At 46.9% G+C, this 21,112-nt stretch overlaps 1 protein-coding gene across 1 annotated transcript in view; it reads right to left on the bottom strand.

Annotated features, from left to right (window-relative positions):
• The window catches only part of LOC134538792 (dual oxidase maturation factor 1-like), a 112,793-nt gene that overhangs the window by 13,380 nt on the left and 78,301 nt on the right, over positions 1-21,112 (bottom strand). The window contains exons 5-6 of the mRNA XM_063380284.1: positions 12,995-13,206; positions 10,860-11,097 (exon numbers count right to left, since the gene is read on the bottom strand). Coding sequence (XP_063236354.1) covers positions 10,860-11,097; positions 12,995-13,206 — 450 coding nt within the window. The remainder of the gene's footprint in view (positions 1-10,859; positions 11,098-12,994; positions 13,207-21,112) is intronic.

Raw genomic sequence — 21,112 nt, forward strand, 5'->3', positions numbered from 1 at the left:
TGCAACTACCTGAGGAGTATCTTGGTGCCGAGCCCTACCCTGGAAAACAGAGAGAGACAGAGAGAGAGAGCACTCAGCATGCAACTACCTGAGGAGTATCTTGGTGCCGAGCCCTACCCCGGAAAACAGAGAGAGACAGAGAGAGAGAGCACTCAGCATGCAACTACCTGAGGAGTATCTTGGTGCCGAGCCCTACCCCGGAAAACAGAGAGAGACAGAGAGAGAGAGCACTCAGCATGCAACTATCTGAGGAGTATCTTGGTGCCGAGCCCTACCCTGGAAAACAGAGAGAGACAGAGAGAGAGAGCACTCAGCATGCAACTACCTGAGGAGTATCTTGGTGCCGAGCCCTACCCTGGAAAACAGAGAGAGACAGAGAGAGAGAGCACTCAGCATGCAACTACCTGAGGAGTATCTTGGTGCCGAGCCCTACCCTGGAAAACAGAGAGAGACAGAGAGAGAGAGCACTCAGCATGCAACTACCTGAGGAGTATCTTGGTGCCGAGCCCTACCCCGGAAAACAGAGAGAGACAGAGAGAGAGAGCACTCAGCATGCAACTACCTGAGGAGTATCTTGGTGCCGAGCCCTACCCCGGAAAACAGAGAGAGACAGAGAGAGAGAGCACTCAGCATGCAACTACCTGAGGAGTATCTTGGTGCCGAGCCCTACCCCGGAAAACAGAGAGAGACAGAGAGAGAGAGCACTCAGCATGCAACTACCTGAGGAGTATCTTGGTGCCGAGCCCTACCCTGGAAAACAGAGAGAGACAGAGAGAGAGAGCACTCAGCATGCAACTACCTGAGGAGTATCTTGGTGCCGAGCCCTACCCTGGAAAACAGAGAGAGACAGAGAGAGAGAGCACTCAGCATGCAACTACCTGAGGAGTATCTTGGTGCCGAGCCCTACCCTGGAAAACAGAGAGAGACAGAGAGAGAGAGCACTCAGCATGCAACTACCTGAGGAGTAACTTGGTGCCGAGCCCTACCCTGGAAAACAGAGAGAGACAGACAGAGAGAGCACTCAGCATGCAACTACCTGAGGAGTATCTTGGTGCCGAGCCCTACCCCGGAAAACAGAGAGAGACAGAGAGAGAGAGCACTCAGCATGCAACTACCTGAGGAGTATCTTGGTGCCGAGCCCTACCCCGGAAAACAGAGAGAGACAGAGAGAGAGAGCACTCAGCATGCAACTACCTGAGAAGTATCTTGGTGCCGAGCCCTACCCCGGAAAACAGAGAGAGACAGAGAGAGAGAGCACTCAGCATGCAACTACCTGAGGAGTATCTTGGTGCCGAGCCCTACCCTGGAAAACAGAGAGAGACAGAGAGAGAGAGCACTCAGCATGCAACTACCTGAGGAGTATCTTGGTGCCGAGCCCTACCCCGGAAAACAGAGAGAGACAGAGAGAGAGAGCACTCAGCATGCAACTACCTGAGGAGTATCTTGGTGCCGAGCCCTACCCCGGAAAACAGAGAGAGACAGAGAGAGAGAGCACTCAGCATGCAACTACCTGAGGAGTATCTTGGTGCCGAGCCCTACCCCGGAAAACAGAGAGAGACAGAGAGAGAGAGCACTCAGCATGCAACTACCTGAGGAGTATCTTGGTGCCGAGCCCTACCCCGGAAAACAGAGAGAGACAGAGAGAGAGAGCACTCAGCATGCAACTACCTGAGGAGTATCTTGGTGCCGAGCCCTACCCCGGAAAACAGAGAGAGACAGAGAGAGAGAGCACTCAGCATGCAACTACCTGAGGAGTATCTTGGTGCCGAGCCCTACCCTGGAAAACAGAGAGAGACAGAGAGAGAGAGCACTCAGCATGCAACTACCTGAGGAGTATCTTGGTGCCGAGCCCTACCCTGGAAAACAGAGAGAGACAGAGAGAGAGAGCACTCAGCATGCAACTACCTGAGGAGTATCTTGGTGCCGAGCCCTACCCTGGAAAACAGAGAGAGACAGAGAGAGAGCACTCAGCATGCAACTACCTGAGGAGTATCTTGGTGCCGAGCCCTACCCTGGAAAACAGAGAGAGACAGAGAGAGAGAGCACTCAGCATGCAACTACCTGAGGAGTATCTTGGTGCCGAGCCCTACCCTGGAAAACAGAGAGAGACAGAGAGAGAGAGCACTCAGCATGCAACTACCTGAGGAGTATCTTGGTGCCGAGCCCTACCCTGGAAAACAGAGAGAGACAGAGAGAGAGAGCACTCAGCATGCAACTACCTGAGAAGTATCTTGGTGCCGAGCCCTACCCTGGAAAACAGAGAGAGACAGAGAGAGAGAGCACTCAGCATGCAACTACCTGAGGAGTATCTTGGTGCCGAGCCCTACCCTGGAAAACAGAGAGAGACAGAGAGAGAGAGCACTCAGCATGCAACTACCTGAGGAGTATCTTGGTGCCGAGCCCTACCCTGGAAAACAGAGAGAGACAGAGAGAGAGAGCACTCAGCATGCAACTACCTAAGGAGTATCTTGGTGCCGAGCCCTACCCTGGAAAACAGAGAGAGACAGAGAGAGAGAGCACTCAGCATGCAACTACCTGAGTAGCTTGGTGCCGAGCCCTACCCCGGGAGACAGAGCAGGACAGAGAGAGACAGAGAGAGAGAGCACTCAGCATGCAACTACCTAAGGAGTATCTTGGTGCCGAGCCCTACCCTGGAAAACAGAGAGGGACAGAGAGAGAGAGAGAGCACTCGGCATGCAACTACCTGAGTAGCTTGGTGCCAAGTCCTACCACGGGAGACAGAGCAGGACAGAGAGAGACAGAGAGAGAGAGCACTCAGCATGCAACTACCTAAGGAGTATTTTGGTGCCGAGCCCTACCCTGGAAAACAGAGAGAGACAGAGAGAGAGAGCACTCAGCATGCAACTACCTGAGGAGTATCTTGGTGCCGAGCCCTACCCTGGAAAACAGAGAGAGACAGAGAGAGAGAGCACTCAGCATGCAACTACCTAAGGAGTATCTTGGTGCCGAGCCCTACCCTGGAAAACAGAGAGGGACAGAGAGAGAGAGAGAGCACTCGGCATGCAACTACCTGAGTAGCTTGGTACCGATCCCTACCCCGGGAGACAGAGCAGGACAGAGAGAGACAGAGAGAGAGAGCACTCAGCATGCAACTACCTAAGGAGTATCTTGGTGCCGAGCCCTACCCTGGAAAACAGAGAGGGACAGAGAGAGAGAGAGAGCACTCGGCATGCAACTACCTGAGTAGCTTGGTGCCAAGTCCTACCACGGGAGACAGAGCAGGACAGAGAGAGACAGAGAGAGAGAGCACTCAGCATGCAACTACCTAAGGAGTATCTTGGTGCCGAGCCCTACCCTGGAAAACAGAGAGGGACAGAGAGAGAGAGAGAGCACTCGGCATGCAACTACCTGAGTAGCTTGGTCCCGATCCCTACCCCGGGAGACAGAGCAGGACAGAGAGAGACAGAGAGAGAGAGCACTCAGCATGCAACTACCTAAGGAGTATCTTGGTGCCGAGCCCTACCCTGGAAAACAGAGAGAGACAGAGAGAGAGAGAGAGCACTCGGCATGCAACTACCTGAGTAGCTTGGTGCCAAGTCCTACCACGGGAGACAGAGCAGGACAGAGAGAGACAGAGAGAGAGAGCACTCAGCATGCAACTACCTAAGGAGTATCTTGGTGCCGAGCCCTACCCTGGAAAACAGAGAGGGACAGAGAGAGAGAGAGAGCACTCGGCATGCAACTACCTGAGTAGCTTGGTACCGATCCCTACCCCGGGAGACAGAGCAGGACAGAGAGAGACAGAGTGAGAGAGCACTCAGCATGCAACTACCTAAGGAGTATCTTGGTGCCGAGCCCTACCCTGGAAAACAGAGAGGGACAGAGAGAGAGAGCACTCGGCATGCAACTACCTGAGTAGCTTGGTGCCAAGTCCTACCACGGGAGACAGAGCAGGACAGAGAGAGACAGAGAGAGAGAGCACTCAGCATGCAACTACCTAAGGAGTATCTTGGTGCCGAGCCCTACCCTGGAAAACAGAGAGGGACAGAGAAAGACAGAGAGAGCACTCGGCATGCAACTACCTGAGTAGCTTGGTGCCAAGTCCTACCACGGGAGACAGAGCAGGACAGAGAGAGACAGAGAGAGAGAGCACTCAGCATGCAACTACCTAAGGAGTATCTTGGTGCCGAGCCCTACCCTGGAAAACAGAGAGGGACAGAGAGAGAGAGAGAGCACTCGGCATGCAACTACCTGAGTAGCTTGGTACCGATCCCTACCCCGGGAGACAGAGCAGGACAGAGAGAGACAGAGAGAGAGAGCACTCAGCATGCAACTACCTAAGGAGTATCTTGGTGCCGAGCCCTACCCTGGAAAACAGAGAGGGACAGAGAGAGAGAGAGAGCACTCGGCATGCAACTACCTGAGTAGCTTGGTACCGATCCCTACCCCGGGAGACAGAGCAGGACAGAGAGAGACAGAGAGAGAGAGCACTCAGCATGCAACTACCTAAGGAGTATCTTGGTGCCGAGCCCTACCCTGGAAAACAGAGAGGGACAGAGAGAGAGAGAGAGCACTCGGCATGCAACTACCTGAGTAGCTTGGTGCCAAGTCCTACCACGGGAGACAGAGCAGGACAGAGAGAGACAGAGAGAGAGAGCACTCAGCATGCAACTACCTAAGGAGTATCTTGGTGCCGAGCCCTACCCTGGAAAACAGAGAGGGACAGAGAGAGAGAGAGAGCACTCGGCATGCAACTACCTGAGTAGCTTGGTACCGATCCCTACCCCGGGAGACAGAGCAGGACAGAGAGAGACAGAGAGAGAGAGAGCACTCAGCATGCAACTACCTAAGGAGTATCTTGGTGCCGAGCCCTACCCTGGAAAACAGAGAGGGACAGAGAGAGAGAGAGAGCACTCGGCATGCAACTACCTGAGTAGCTTGGTACCGATCCCTACCCCGGGAGACAGAGCAGGACAGAGAGAGACAGAGAGAGAGAGCACTCAGCATGCAACTACCTAAGGAGTATCTTGGTGCCGAGCCCTACCCTGGAAAACAGAGAGGGACAGAGAGAGAGAGAGAGCACTCGGCATGCAACTACCTGAGTAGCTTGGTGCCAAGTCCTACCACGGGAGACAGAGCAGGACAGAGAGAGACAGAGAGAGAGAGCACTCAGCATGCAACTACCTAAGGAGTATCTTGGTGCCGAGCCCTACCCTGGAAAACAGAGAGGGACAGAGAGAGAGAGAGAGCACTCGGCATGCAACTACCTGAGTAGCTTGGTACCGATCCCTACCCCGGGAGACAGAGCAGGACAGAGAGAGACAGAGAGAGAGAGCACTCAGCATGCAACTACCTAAGGAGTATCTTGGTGCCGAGCCCTACCCTGGAAAACAGAGAGGGACAGAGAGAGAGAGAGAGCACTCGGCATGCAACTACCTGAGTAGCTTGGTACCGATCCCTACCCCGGGAGACAGAGCAGGACAGAGAGAGACAGAGAGAGAGAGAACTCAGCATGCAACTACCTAAGGAGTATCTTGGTGCCTAGCCCTACCCTGGAAAACAGAGAGGGACAGAGAGAGAGAGAGAGCACTCGGCATGCAACTACCTGAGTAGCTTGGTGCCAAGTCCTACCACGGGAGACAGAGCAGGACAGAGAGTGTGCCAGTTCATGACTTACAAAGTATTTAAAAAAAATAAATTACAAATAAAATTAATTTAACTTTTTTATTCTGTATTAGTTTGAAATATAGCTCGTAACCAAACCACGGTAACTGCTAGTTTTGTTATAAACCACGCTCTGCTACCAGTTGATACACCTCTCCTTAGTGCGCGAATAATTTTATTAAGTAATTTCTTCGAGAAACTTCTAAGATAGAAAAATTTGGAAACGTACTGGAAAGATAAACTAAGGAGGGTGAGCAAGAATTTATTACCGCCCCTGTGGGCTTACAGATGGTGCAGAGGATCGTAAGGCTTATAAATGAGAAACCAGGTTTGGTTGGCGAGCTATTCGATTTATTCTGATTAAAAATTGATTTTCTATTTTATTTTGACAGTGCTTTCATAATTTTTATATGGTTTGCATTTTAGAAATTTATGACAACATTATTAAAAAAAGGTGAAAAACAATTGACAATCGGCCTGGGCCTCAACAGGGTTACTTATGAAGGTTAAAAAATAATTATAAAAAATTGTTTTTTTTTTGCATTGGCTAGCACTTGAAATTATAAATTTACAGTTCTGAAATAACAAAATAAAACAATAACATCAAAAAAATTAAAAAGTCTATAAACTGACACGGGTGGTAGGTAGACTTGATATATGTTGACGGTCAAGCATAGTGAGCCGCAGACGACGAGAAGAGAGAGATAGCAAAATGACGAAGGCGTTTCACCGAGTGTTGTGAAACTTTTAGGCCAAAATCTTGATGTGGGATGTTCTAGGACGAACTGAGTTCCAGGGGTGTTCTCGAACCCGCACACTGCGGGGAGAATTCAGCTGCCTGGCTGCCGCCTGTAGACCGATGCGGTAGCACATGGTTGGTTTTGGAAACCATGATGGATATGAAGAAAGTTGGAAGAAGAAAAAAATTTAACTTGCGACTACATAGGGCCGACTGAAAGCTAAAAATAGTAAATCAGCACATGAGGCCTTAACTGTAGTAGACTACATTCCAATTGATTGATCGGTGGTCTTGTAATTCTCGCGTAAGTCAGGAGAGTCGCTGACCTGAGATGTTCGAGGTTGGCTGCCCTAAGAAAAGTGACCTCGGTTCGCAATTGGGGTGCTAAATATAAAGGCCAAGTCTCCCTTGAAAGAGGGTGGGGGGGGGGGTGCCTTCGGTAATCATCGGCGCTATCGCCATAGACACTCGAAGTTGGCATCCTTGGCCAGCACGCTCTGGATGGAGAAGTGGGGAATTCAACTCGCTCAGCAAGCAGTCAGATCGAGGGTCGATTCAACTTGAACATTGTTCTTATAGGCACGACAGTGCTGCCCTCAGGTGGACAGCCAGGATGGTAGGGAGGGTTAAGTGTCTCTCGCTTCCGCTAGATGGATCGCGGATATGTCTTTTAGCAGTCCGGCGCATCTTAATTCCTGTCGTCGCCGGCCAGGTGTGCGGACGAGAGTGTGAGAGCGGCTGTGGAATATGACCACCATGTGCCAGAGAGGAAGGGAGGGGGAGGTTATGACCGGTGACTGACCAGGCCTGGGTTCTGACGAGGGGACAAGCGAGTGTGGGGGAAATTCTGCAAGGTTCGTGAGAACTGAGGCGACGAAACACCTGCCGCACCGAGAATTTGACCAGGCTGGTAGTCCAAGCTTGCTGATTGCAAGACTTTGGGGAAGTCACCAGGGGCTGAATATCTGCTTGCCCCCGCAAGTCTGGTCACGAAATGGCTTCGTGTAACGAGACAGTACACGACAGCAAGCGGGGATTTTGGGACCGGGGCGCTTCAAGCAGCACTCCAAGTCGCAACATAGCATTGGCGAAGATGTGTTCCGGATGGTGTGTGGGGGGGGGGGGGGGAAGAAAAAAAACACATGCTGAAAACGATTTGGCCAGGCCGTACACTGGGCTGAATAAAATGGCAGGGAGCAAAGAATTTAAGTAAAAAAAATTAAAAAATCTATTTTAAAATTAAAAAAGGGTACCTATAATGCCCATTATTGGCACAAGAGAGAGCACTCAGCAAGCACCACCTAAGTAGCTTGGTGCCGAGCCCTACCCCGGGAGACAGAGTGGGACAGAGATAGACAGAGAGAGCACTCGGCATGCAACTACCGGAGTAGCTTGGTGCTGAGCTGTATCCTGGGAGAAGATGTGAGAAAGAAAGACAGAGAGAGAGAGCACTCGGCATGAAACTACCTAAGTAGCTTGGTGCCGAGCCCTACCCCGGGAGACAGAGTGGGACAGAGATAGACAGAGAGAGCACTCGGCATGCAACTACCGGAGTAGCTTGGTGCTGAGCTGTATCCTGGGAGAAGATGTGAGAAAGAAAGACAGAGAGAGAGAGCACTCGGCATGAAACTACCGGAGTAGCTTGGTGCTGAGCTGTATCCTGGGAGAAGATGTGAGAAAGAAAGACAGAGAGAGAGAGCACTCGGCATGAAACTACCTAAGTAGCTTGGTGCCGAGCCCTACCCCGGCAGACAGAGTGGGACAGAGATAGACAGAGAGAGCACTCGGCATGCAACTACCGGAGTAGCTTGGTGCCGAGCCCTACCCCGGGAGACAGAGTGGGACAGAGAGAGACAGAGAGAGCACTCGGCATGCAACTACCTGAGTACCTTGGTGCCGAGCCCTACCCCGGGAGGCAGAGTGGGACAGAGAGAGACAGAGAGAGCACTCGGCATGCAACTACCGGAGTAGCTTGGTGCTGAGCTGTATCCTGGGAGAAGATGTGAGAAAGAAAGACAGAGAGAGAGAGCACTCGGCATGAAACTACCTAAGTAGCTTGGTGCCGAGCCCTACCCCGGGAGACAGAGTGGGACAGAGATAGACAGAGAGAGCACTCGGCATGCAACTACCGGAGTAGCTTGGTGCTGAGCTGTATCCTGGGAGAAGATGTGAGAAAGAAAGACAGAGAGAGAGAGCACTCGGCATGAAACTACCGGAGTAGCTTGGTGCCGAGCCCTACCCCGGCAGACAGAGTAGAACAGAGAGAGAGAACTCGGCATGCAACTACCTAAGTAGCTTGGTGCCGAGCCCTACCCCGGGAGACAGAGTGGGACAGAGATAGACAGAGAGAGCACTCGGCATGCAACTACCGGAGTAGCTTGGTGCTGAGCTGTATCCTGGGAGAAGATGTGAGAAAGAAAGACAGAGAGAGAGAGCACTCGGCATTAAACTACCGGAGTAGCTTGGTGCCGAGCCCTCCCCAGCAGACAGAGTAGAACAGAGAGAGAGAACTCGGCATGCAACTACCTAAGTAGCTTGGTGCCGAGCCCTACCCCGGGAGACAGAGTGGGACAGAGATAGACAGAGAGAGCACTCGGCATGCAACTACCGGAGTAGCTTGGTGCTGAGCTGTATCCTGGGAGAAGATGTGAGAAAGAAAGACAGAGAGAGAGAGCACTCGGCATGAAACTACCGGAGTAGCTTGGTGCCGAGCCCTCCCCAGCAGACAGAGTAGAACAGAGAGAGAGTACTCGGCATGCAACTACCTGAGTAGCTTGGTGCCGAGCCCTACCCCGGCAGACAGAGTAGAACAGAGAGAGAGAACTCGGCATGCAACTACCTGAGTAGCTTGGTGCCGAGCTCTACCCCGGCAGACAGAGTAGGACAGAGACAGAACGAGAGAGAGCACACGGCATGCAACTACCTGAGTAGCTTGGTGCCGAGACCTACCCCGGCAGACAGAGTGGGACAGAGAGAGGGAGCACTCGGCATGCAACTACCGGAGTAGCTTGGTGCCGAGCCCTACCCCGGCAGACAGAGTGGGACAGAGAGAGGGAGCACTCGGCATGCAACTACCGGAGTAGCTTGGTGCTGAGCTGTATCCTGGGAGAAGATGTGAGAAAGAAAGACAGAGAGAGAGAGAGCACTCGGCATGAAACTACCTAAGTAGCTTGGTGCCGAGCCCTACCCCGGGAGACAGAGTGGGACAGAGATAGACAGAGAGAGCACTCGGCATGTAACTACCGGAGTAGCTTGGTGCTGAGCTGTATCCTGGGAGAAGATGTGAGAAAGAAAGACAGAGAGAGAGAGCACTCGGCATGAAACTACCGGAGTAGCTTGGTGCCGAGCCCTCCCCAGCAGACAGAGTAGAACAGAGAGAGAGAACTCGGCATGCAACTACCTAAGTAGCTTGGTGCCGAGCCCTACCCCGGGAGACAGAGTGGGACAGAGATAGACAGAGAGAGCACTCGGCATGTAACTACCGGAGTAGCTTGGTGCTGAGCTGTATCCTGGGAGAAGATGTGAGAAAGAAAGACAGAGAGAGAGAGCACTCGGCATGAAACTACCGGAGTAGCTTGGTGCCGAGCCCTCCCCAGCAGACAGAGTAGAACAGAGAGAGAGAACTCGGCATGCAACTACCTAAGTAGCTTGGTGCCGAGCCCTACCCCGGGAGACAGAGTGGGACAGAGATAGACAGAGAGAGCACTCGGCATGCAACTACCGGAGTAGCTTGGTGCTGAGCTGTATCCTGGGAGAAGATGTGAGAAAGAAAGACAGAGAGAGAGAGCACTCGGCATGAAACTACCGGAGTAGCTTGGTGCCGAGCCCTCCCCAGCAGACAGAGTAGAACAGAGAGAGAGAACTCGGCATGCAACTACCTGAGTAGCTTGGTGCCGAGCTCTACCCCGGCAGACAGAGTAGGACAGAGATAGACAGAGAGAGCACTCGGCATGCAACTACCGGAGTAGCTTGGTGCTGAGCTGTATCCTGGGAGAAGATGTGAGAAAGAAAGACAGAGAGAGAGAGCACTCGGCATGAAACTACCGGAGTAGCTTGGTGCCGAGCCCTCCCCAGCAGACAGAGTAGAACAGAGAGAGAGAACTCGGCATGCAACTACCTAAGTAGCTTGGTGCCGAGCCCTACCCCGGCAGACAGAGTAGAACAGAGAGAGAGAACTCGGCATGCAACTACCTGAGTAGCTTGGTGCCGAGCTCTACCCCGGCAGACAGAGTAGGACAGAGACAGAACGAGAGAGAGCACACGGCATGCAACTACCTGAGTAGCTTGGTGCCGAGCCCTACCCCGGGAGACAGAGTGGGACATAGAGAGCACTCGGCATGCAACTACCTGAGTAGCTTGGTGCCGAGCCCTACCCCGGGAGACAGAGTGGGACATAGAGAGCACTCGGCATGCAACTACCTGAGTAGCTTGGTGCCGAGCCCTACCCCGGGAGACAGAGTGGGACAGAGAGAGAGAGCACTCGGCATGCAACTACCTGAGTAGCTTGGTGCCGAGCCCTACCCCGGGAGGCTGCTCTAGGCGCGGGCCAGGCGCGGACTGTTGGCCGCCGGTGTTGTTGTTCTTCTTCTTGTTGCGCGTGTCGTGCGACTCCTCGATGATGATGTGGCGGTCGTAGGGCGTGTCGTAGTCCACCTCCAGCACGGTGGAGAAGCGGTGAGGGTACACCACGTCGACGGTGGCGATCACCGTCCCGGACACCACGCACAGCATGCCTGCACACCGACAATACTCTGTCTCACGATAACATTTAACGTACTCTCTATCTGCACCACAGTAACTCTCTCACTGTATGCAGCATATTTCACCTTCTGGGTTCCTGATGTTTTTATTTCATGCACTACTTAAACATGCAAATGTTTAAAAAATGCATAAAAACAATAAAACATAACTATATTACCAAGCTATCGTACATAAAAAAAATTAAAAATAATATAAAACTCTTTTCACTACTGCAGTACAATACGAATGTAGCAAAATTACACTGGCATGCTTGTTGTAAAATCTTAAACTTAATACAAATTAATGGTTATGTAAACTGAAAAAAAATTTCCAAAGACAAAAGTATAACAAAGAAAACTGTAACATTTAATCTTAATCATTTTTATACCCTTCATATTAAATCAATCATGACTAATATTGGACGTGTGAGAATATGTATTTGGGTGTCTGTTTTGAAATTGAATTCAACTGGTTAGAAATTTGACATTAAATCTAATATTAGCTGTGTAAAGGCTAATGCTCTTTAGGGTGATTTATACAAATGCCATAATTGTGTATTGTTAAAAAAAGGTATATTATAACAGCAAATCTGCAAGTAATTAACGTTTATCTCCTTGTTACCAAACATAATGTTTTTATCCAGATAGTAAATTTGAGTGGGAGGTGTACTCATTTTGTCTTCCATTACTTTGGTCTTAATAATTAGGGGGTCAGACAAAAATTATTAGAGAAATCATAACATATACTTGGTGGGTTGTTTCATGTTCCACAATTCCTCCAGATGAGAGCACATTGATTATCAGGTTCCACACTGAATCGCCAATTATACCATGCGACATGAAAAATTTTTTGTAACGATGTTTTGAGACTGTACGGTGATTTTGGAAGTATTTTTTATGATGGTGTCAAAAATGATATTACTTTTCCTTTAGCACGTAAGGTTTTTATACAATTAAATTTTGAGTTTTTTTAAGGGGCAGTAAGACACCTATGGCCTGAACAAGCGTTTTCGGATGCTAAATTGTGCATAACTTCTTTAATACTTTGTTTATAATGATGATTGTGGCACATAATTTAGATCATAATGTAAATGAACTATTAATATCGAAACCACTAAAAAATGTTATTTTGCAAGAGAGAAAATTGCTGTAAACTTAAAATTATGTTGGTTTCCACCAATTTTCTCTCTTGTAACATAATATATTTTTGAATGGTTTCATTTTCAGTAATTGGTTTACATTATTATCTAAATTATTAATTATTAATTAAGGTTTATGAGTTTCGGTTTTTGTATTTTTTGTGATTTATATTGTGTATATAATTTGTTGCAATAATTATTTTTATTTTTGATTATACGAACAATATACTAAATACACCGCACATAGAATAAATACACTAGTGGGATGCACGAACAAGCTTGCAGTTTTGTGTGAATTTTCATAAAAAAATGTCAGTGTGTTTGTGTGAATATTTATTTTTAAAAAAATGGGGGGGGGGGGAAAGTAATTTGAGCGAGTCTTTCAGTGACCGCCAGAGACGTTTTAACATCTAGCCACGGTAACGAGTCAAAATTGTGTCATCTCACGTTGCAAATACACTTGCGGACACGGGGAAATTTAACGCGGAATTCTTAAAATACTGCTGAGAGTGATAAAAATGCACGCGAACTGTGTTTTAAAAAAAAATTTCTCGACGCGAATCTCATGTAGTTCCTCCACGCGCCGCTAGAATGCGCTGCCGGATCCGTGAGGTTCGCGCCGCCCGCCACAGATGGCAGCAGCTCCGCGCACGGGGGCGCGGACCGGCGAGGAGGGGTGGGGATGGAGAGGAAGGGGAGAGTGGGAGGAAGCAGGTAGGCGGGAGATAGCCGGTAGAGGGGAGAGAGCTGACCTGCGCACAGCACCACCCAGAAGCACCAGCCCAGCGAGAAGGCGAGCGCGCTGCCCTCCAGGTGCACGACAAGCGGGGTGGCGGGCAGCAGGCCGTAGTACACGAGGTCGGCGAGCAGCAGCAGCCCGCCCGTCGCCGCCATGGCGTAGGCGCCGTAGCGAGGCACCACCACCAGCAGCAGGTTCATCAGCAGCCACGCGCCGAACGCCGTCCTGCCGACACACGCCCGCCGCCCCACGCTTAGGATACTGCACACTCGCTGTCGACATTTCAACCAATCATTAGGGACTGGAAAAATTCGCGGTTTCAATGACCTCTAGGATGGACTCCACAATCCCCTACATACTCGGGCCAATGCCACATGCTCATTGGCTACTGACTTGTGAGACCCGTCAAACTGGGATGCTTCCGATTCAATACTTGTATGGTTGAAGGTTTTGCATTGGCTGTAAGTCCTACAGAGATAAACTGTGAGCCAATAACAGAAGTAATTTGAAGGTACAGTTGTTTGGATTCTGGCAGAATGCGAAATGAATCCGCGAATTTTTCCGGTCTCTACCAATCATCAGTAGAGACCGGAAAAATTCGCGGATTCCTTTCGAGACAGGCTGGAATCCACACTCGTTTAGCTCAATGCTGCGTCAGTGATTGGACCGCAATTTACCTGAAGGTCTCTGAGCCAATGGCAAACACTCAACAAAAGAAGTAACGAATTTTTAAGAATCGCAGTAAACAGGTGTCCCCGAGTCGGTAGCCAATGACCAGATGATGGTTGCCCGAGTACATAGAGAAGCGTAGAGTCTATCCTAGTGGTCATTGAAACGGCGAATTTTTCCAGTCCCTAATCATCAGACTTAGGGTCACCCCCAAAAGCGTGGTCTGGCAGAGGCAAGGAGGGGTCATGCCCCCTCCCCCAATTTTCTAAAGAAACTCTTTAACCGGGATAAAATAACGACTAAATGGCTCAGTTTTATGTCCACTGAATACTCACAATTATATAGTAAGTAGCCTTCTGTTTCACGCAGTTTTACATAGTGCAAAGGATCTACCGGTCAAATGTGTCAAGTTTTAGTATAAAATTTAATATTAAAAACACTTGAAGGTCATCAGGAAGCCAAAAATTGGTAACGCATCAACTTTTCCAAACTTTTCTTTGAGGAGTAGCACAGGACCAGCCACTATTCTGTGAACGAGAGTGGTGGGGGGTGAGGGATGAAGCATCCCATACGACTCCCCTCACACCCAAAAAAAAAATAGGCCTATCAAAAATTAATTCTTGTTATAGCTTCTTTTGGCCCCCATCTCAAACAATACTGGCTACGAACCATGGGCACCGCCATTACGGTCCTTATCCCCTTCCCACTCACATGCACCGAAGCGTTAAAAAAAATAATATATATATTTTTTAACTAAATGCAATATGTAACAAAACACTTGACCCTACAAAAAGTCGCGGAACAGCGCCGGTAGGTGGATCATCTCTATAGTCTACTGACAAGAATCCTCTCTCTCTGTCTCTCTCTCTCTCTCTCTCTCTGCGTCTGGCGACTCTCTTCCTTCCCACACACGTGTTCACCCTGATGCCAGCAGGACACAGAACTTAGTTCCTGCAAACATCCAGTTATTTGGAACTGCGAACAACGCTTCGTTTACTCGAGGCGCGATCTTCCCTGAGAAGTCAGTTCATCTGCACAAATGTAAGCGTGGTTTGTCCGCGCGTGCTGCTATAACTTCCCAACCCATTCCTGAACTCCCATGGGGGTTACATGGCATGGTAGCCCCCATCCCCCCATCCACGGAACTGCAGGGATTGTGTTTGAAGATACGGCTGTCAAAAGAGGAAACTGCACCAACGGACTTATTTTGGGAAGTGGATGTAGCAGCTGGGAATCGAGCCTGGCAAGAATGTTCTTGAATAGTATGGAAGGTTCCAGAATGTTCCAAAATGTTATAGAATCCTCCAAAAAAGTTCGAGAATGTTCTAGAATTTTCCAGAATGTCCGATAACTTTCCCGGTTGTTCGAGAATATTTTACAATGACCTAGAAGGTTCTGTAACCTTCGAAGTTATTCCGGTTTACGGTTTGATATGAGCTGCCAGGGTAACTCCCGCTGGTTTATAATATATTTAGAGACACATTTTTATATTTTAAGGCTCAATATCGTTTATCATAAGGATATATTTCGGTTGTACTCGTTTTCATCGAAACGAAACTTACATAAGGCCAGTAGGGTAAGCTGAGCGATGTCGTCGTTACAGAGTAACGGAAATGAGTATAGGCAACGGAGTTAAGATATTCCACGAATGCGCGGTGTTTCAAAAGAATTCTTGAGGAAGGATGGAGGGAGAAGAGAGAACAACAGATGTAGAGGAGAATAAGATAAACTTAAAACTATGCAGGTTTTCCCCGACCTGTTTGTTACATTTGTGAACATTCTTTTGTGTTACTTTACTGTCAAGTTTTATCGTCTAAGTGAAATATGAATATTTAAAAATATTTCTTTACAGAAAATCACATAGATATCACGAAAAATATGTAAAGCTTATCTAGCTTAGGAGCATTGGGATGGGAGGCCAGAACCTGGCATGGACTGGGGTTTACGTGAATGGAGCAGATCATGTATGCAAGGTAAATGGTATCAGGTACACAGACATTTTATTCAAACATCAAATCATAACATTAGGTTACTGATGAGGTTAAGTGAACACAATTTAGGCAAGGCTAAATAAAAAAATAAAAAACAATGATTTTAGACAAAACGGGCTTGTTAACAACAAGCATCGAAGGTAAGCCGGCTACACCGTAAGCAATCCCATCATACAACGCGCAGTTGACGTGAAGCAAAAGCAGTGCCAAGTATGCAGTTAAATTCAGACATTTTACGTTTTACAACTACTGCAAGGTGCAGTTACAATTAAACAATTAAAGAAAGAAGTCACATTATTTACGTTTTACAAAACTACTGCGAAGTGCAGTTACAATTAAAGAAAGACGTTACATTATTTACGTTTTACAAAACCACTGCAAAGTGCAGTTACAATATTACAGAACGAATTTACATTAATAAGAAATAATCAAATACGTGCGATGACGTCTCAGGGGGAGACAGTTACCAATAAAAACGAAGTTGACAGTGAAGTTACGTTAATGCATTAATCCAAAATAAACAATTTTCAAGGTGGCGGCCGAAAAGGAATTTAGACAGACCAATTCAAGAATAAATGACGCTACATTAAGGTAAGGGCCACCGCCTCACACACAACTCAAACCAACTTACATTTTCCCCTGAGGTCGCACACCCACGTAGTTCAAACTGAACCTAACGGACTACATGCTAGTAGATTATAAGAGATCAGCTACTGCTGACAACCGAGCCTGACTAAAACCAGAAGTAAGAAAGAGACAGAAAAATACATGGTTGCAGCTCAATATATAAGCTCGCGCCGCAGCGCGCGCATGCGCCGATCAAGGGAGGGGGTGAACGAGTAGACATAGAACAACCACTAGGAGGGGGGGGGGGGAAAGGAGGGAGAAGGAGGAGGGGAGCGGAGTGCCGGAGGCCGATGCGGAGCGCGCCGTTCAAAACGCTACAAATAGATTTAATGTGTGCCATGCAGTTCTATGTAGTCTGTTGTGAGCAATACCAACAAATTGAATAGCGCGCGCTTCTCCCAACTTCCTGTTACACATTTCCGGCGCATTCACGAAATTACTTCCACCTAATGCCGTATACGGAGATCTAAAATCACGCATATAAAAAAAATAAAAGAAATAAAAGAGCGAGGATTTCAGTGTTTTTAAGAGATGTTTAACATATAACCTCGGTAATAAGCAAATTCACGTGTTCTCATGTTGCAAAAACACTTATACATAATACACCAAATTTAACGTATAATTCTTTAAATCAATGCCAAGCGTGATAAATGTATATGCAAATTGTGTTTTCAACTAAGTTTCTTGTCACGAATCACACGTATTTTTCCGCATTCGCCGCTAGAATTCACCGCTGGGGTTGCTACGTCCTCTATCGAATCATTTGATTAGTAGTCAGAAATTTTAAACTATGTAAAGAAACGGCTCCGCTAAAATAAAAATAAAAATATTGGTTGTCTGTAAAGTCGGTTTACGGACGATAGTTTAACGTGACAACGCCATAACAAAACAATGATGAAATGATTGCATACTTTTGTGAATAAAATTGAATCATTTTTATTGAATTATCACTATTTTGTATGGATACAAAGAAGGAGTGAAAGAAATCTACAATTTAATTGATAAATTTACTTTTATTTGCACTCATTAATTCAAATATGTTTATTACTTTAACGAAGAGATTATTTTAACAATAACTTTTGTACGTGTTTGCTATTTAACTTCTTCCAATCAGTGTTATTCTGTTAAGGATAGGACGATGATAGGAAAAGTAGGAAACGAATGGGAGTGTTTCAAGTTGAATGTGTCTCGAAACAGTCAAATCGATGGTTTTTCCAATCGAGTGGAAGAGAGATAGATACGGCACAAGCGTACAATGAGCGTAACATGACACAGCGTAACGGGACAATGTGCGTAACAGGACACTTTTTCGTGCGTGCAGCCGGCGTTTATCGATTTATTAAACGTTGTCACGTCAAAACCTTGAAGAAATACCAAACCCCGGATTTGGACCTGATTTTCGACAAGAAATTTTATTAAAATACTGCCCATATTGTTAAAATTCACTAAACAGTTAATACAATAACGCTTCCCTTTGTCTATGTGTGAACTTTGCCACAGATGGCAGCACCGTGGTTACACATTTCCGTTCCAATGCGACTTCCGTCACATCACTCCTACCAACTGCCGTATATACCAAGGTCTGAAATGTCACACGTCAAAAAAATCTGTCCGCGCTACACGACACGAGAGGCGAATATGAATCGAGGTCGTTGCAACACGAGGCAGCTCACGAGTCAGAACTGTCCGTCCCCTGCACGCCCGATGACGTCACGCGGGAAATAGTCTGCGTGAGTTACTGCATGCGTGTTGCGCGCAGGCGGGCTTTTACGTCGCGTCGGTAAGTTTGCAGCAAACGCGAGTGCTTGCGCAAGTTTTCACCTTGGGACTAGGTCGCACGGGGCTTCAGGAATGCGTCGGTAGGAAGGAAAAGGCGGACAAGCTAGGCTGAACACGGCCTTTAAAACGTTAGAATATTTTACAACTGAGTTGAAAGGAACTGACTGGACCAACAAAAAAATTCAAAGCAGTCACGAGGAAGTGAAAACTTAAAACTATAAACAAACAGTTGTTATTTTTAGTTATCCAAATTAATTTTTGATAAAAATCAGAGACTTTTTCGCAATTTCTACGAAAAAATATTATCACACTGCAAATTTGTTTTATCACGTTAGTAAAATAACTCCTAAATTACTATAAAATACGCATTGCATAGTAATTGTAGGTATTAAAAAAAATAATGATGTTCTTAATTTTTAGGTTATATTGCTACAAAGACTCCGTTTTCTTCGTTATTCAAACTATATAGGCCTATCTATATGAGAGCTCACTTTTTACTTCATACACACATTCAATTCACATATGCACAGCACTGATGTACAGGGACTGAAGACGCGTATTAATAAGATATGTATTGGTATATGTCGTGTGCATTACTTGTCGACCTGTGTTATGTGTACTGGCTGCGCGCGCACTACTGAGTATATATATAACTATACATTCACAGCTGATGTCACGTGACCATGCCGATGACTTACACGAATTTACTCCCTATACAAACCTTCCTATAGAAGTTTTCACTTCAAAATTTTTTTCATTAATATCTGACACACAGGCCTGTCACGTGCTTATAGTGCAAAAAACTTCGTAATGAACCAATCGTGAAACATCAAATGGCCTAATTTGGCATTCTGCGTAATGATAACTTCTGTTTACAGGCATCACTGGTTAGAAAGCAAGCTCATATTTCACCTTATGATGTTGATTTGTTTCTCATACTATTTCATTGTTGTCTTTGGTATCAAATCATCTTAACTTAATGTAAACGACCAATACTACATGTCCTTTAATCCTGGTGGTTTAGAAAATAAACCTACCACATGTATTTATTTTTCCCTAAAAGTATAACATGTTTGATTTTATTTTGAATTGTTGTCAACAGTTGGCTCTCGCGCCAAGACATAGCAAGATTTGCGAATAGTGGGACAGAATACTCCGCGCGATTAGTCCACCCGCCTCACAGCGGCGTCGTGAGGGAGAGGGAGATCAAGGCGCTGGCCCTGTACCTCTATTCACTGGAGACTGACTTCTTCGAAGAAGGCATCGAGAAGCTTGTTTTACGATATGGCATATGCCTCGGATCATTTTGGTGATTATGTAGAAAGATAAGTAAGACCCGGTTGTCCTTTTTGGGATAAAATTATTGTTATACATAAATTTGTCTGTTTTTTATAGCCCATCGGAGTTTGAAAAAAAAAAAAAAACCACGTATATAAAAATATTAAACAGAAATATTTGGAGCTAATTTTTCTTGCGAATAGCTTCAAAACAGTCGTTACTAAATGCAGGTTAGATGAGCTAATATAAATATAAACAAGCGTCCACCATATTGATAAATGAAAATCCGAAAAAAATTGAGAGGAGGGGAGGGAAACCGGTTTAACGTCTAACGGATGATACTCCATCATTCTGCATCCTTTCCTAACCTCTGTCCGTGAAGAGTGTTGTGCTGTGTTTCGTTGTGCTGTGGTGTGTTGTGCTGTGTTATGTTGTGTTATTCACTGTTATGCTGTGCTATGTTGTGCTTTATTGTGCTATGTTGTGCTGTGCTATGTTGTACTGTGTTGTGTTGTACAGTGTTGTGTTGTACAGTGTTGTGTTGTACAGTGTTGTGTTGTACTGTGTTGTGTTGTACTGTGTTGTGTTGTACTGTGTTGTGCTGTATTGTGTTGTACTGTGTTGTGTTGTACTGTGTTGTGCTGTGCTGTATTGAGTTATGATGTGCTGTGTTGTGCTGTATTATGTTATGCTGAGCTGTATTGAGATATGCTGTGCTGTTATATGCTGTTCTGTGCTGTGTTGTGCTGTGCTATGCTGTGTTGTGCTATGTTGTGTTGTGTCGTGCTGTATTGTGTTATGCTGAGCTGTATTGAGGTATGCTGTGCTGTTCTATGCTGTTCTGTGCTGTGCTGTGTTGTGCTATTCTGTGTTGTGTCGTGCTCTGTCGTGCTGCCGGAGTGACGGCCAGTTAAGCGCGGCGGTGGCGAGCGACACGCGGCGAGGGAGTCGTGCGAGGGATGTCGGCTCGTGACGGGGCGGCGGGAAAGGCCAGGCAGCAGGAATGCGGGGCACGGGCGTGACCGGCGGCGCCGCCCCTGGTCCGCTTCCACGGGCGCCTCTCGGCTCTCCACGCACGGCATCTGGCGGCAGCGGCTTCGTAACGGCACGATGACGCGAACCAAAGCTCACAAGGTCGAAGGGAAACATTATAATTTAACAAGATTTAAAAGTGGACATACGCTTTTGGAGTTTTGCGCTGTTTGTCATGGAAAAATTCCGAAAATCAAAAATAAATAAAAATATGAAGGAAAATTTTTTTCACAATTTTTTGAATTTCGGAATTTTGAATTTTTTAATATCGGAATTTTTCCATGACAAACAGTTTGCAAAACTGCAACGGCTTATGTAAAAAAAAACTGCATTAAATCAAAATTTACCCATTGAACGAATATCGTTTAAAGAACGTAAGACGGGAAGTATTTTTAATCAAATTACTTGTCGACAATCAGGTCCAAAGCCTGGAGTTAAGTATTTTTTTCCCCCAAGTCTTTTTTTCGCTTTTATCAGAGCCGTTTGATTACATAGTTTACAATTTAGGTCCGCTAATCAAGTGACTCAATCGTCTAAGTGGCTAATCCGGCGGCGAATTCTAGCGGCGGGTGCGGAAAATACGTGTGATTAGCGTCCAGAAATTTAGTTGAAAACACAATTTGCGTATACTTACCAAGCTGCGCATTATTTCAAAGATTTATACATTAGATTTTGTGTACCAAGTTTCGTATTATACGTGTATTTGCAACATGAGAACACATGAATTTGCTCCTTGCCGAGGTTAGATGTTACAT

This window comes from Bacillus rossius, chromosome 14, assembly GCF_032445375.1.
Source record: "Bacillus rossius redtenbacheri isolate Brsri chromosome 14, Brsri_v3, whole genome shotgun sequence".
In the NCBI taxonomy this organism is placed as follows: domain Eukaryota; kingdom Metazoa; phylum Arthropoda; class Insecta; order Phasmatodea; family Bacillidae; genus Bacillus; species Bacillus rossius.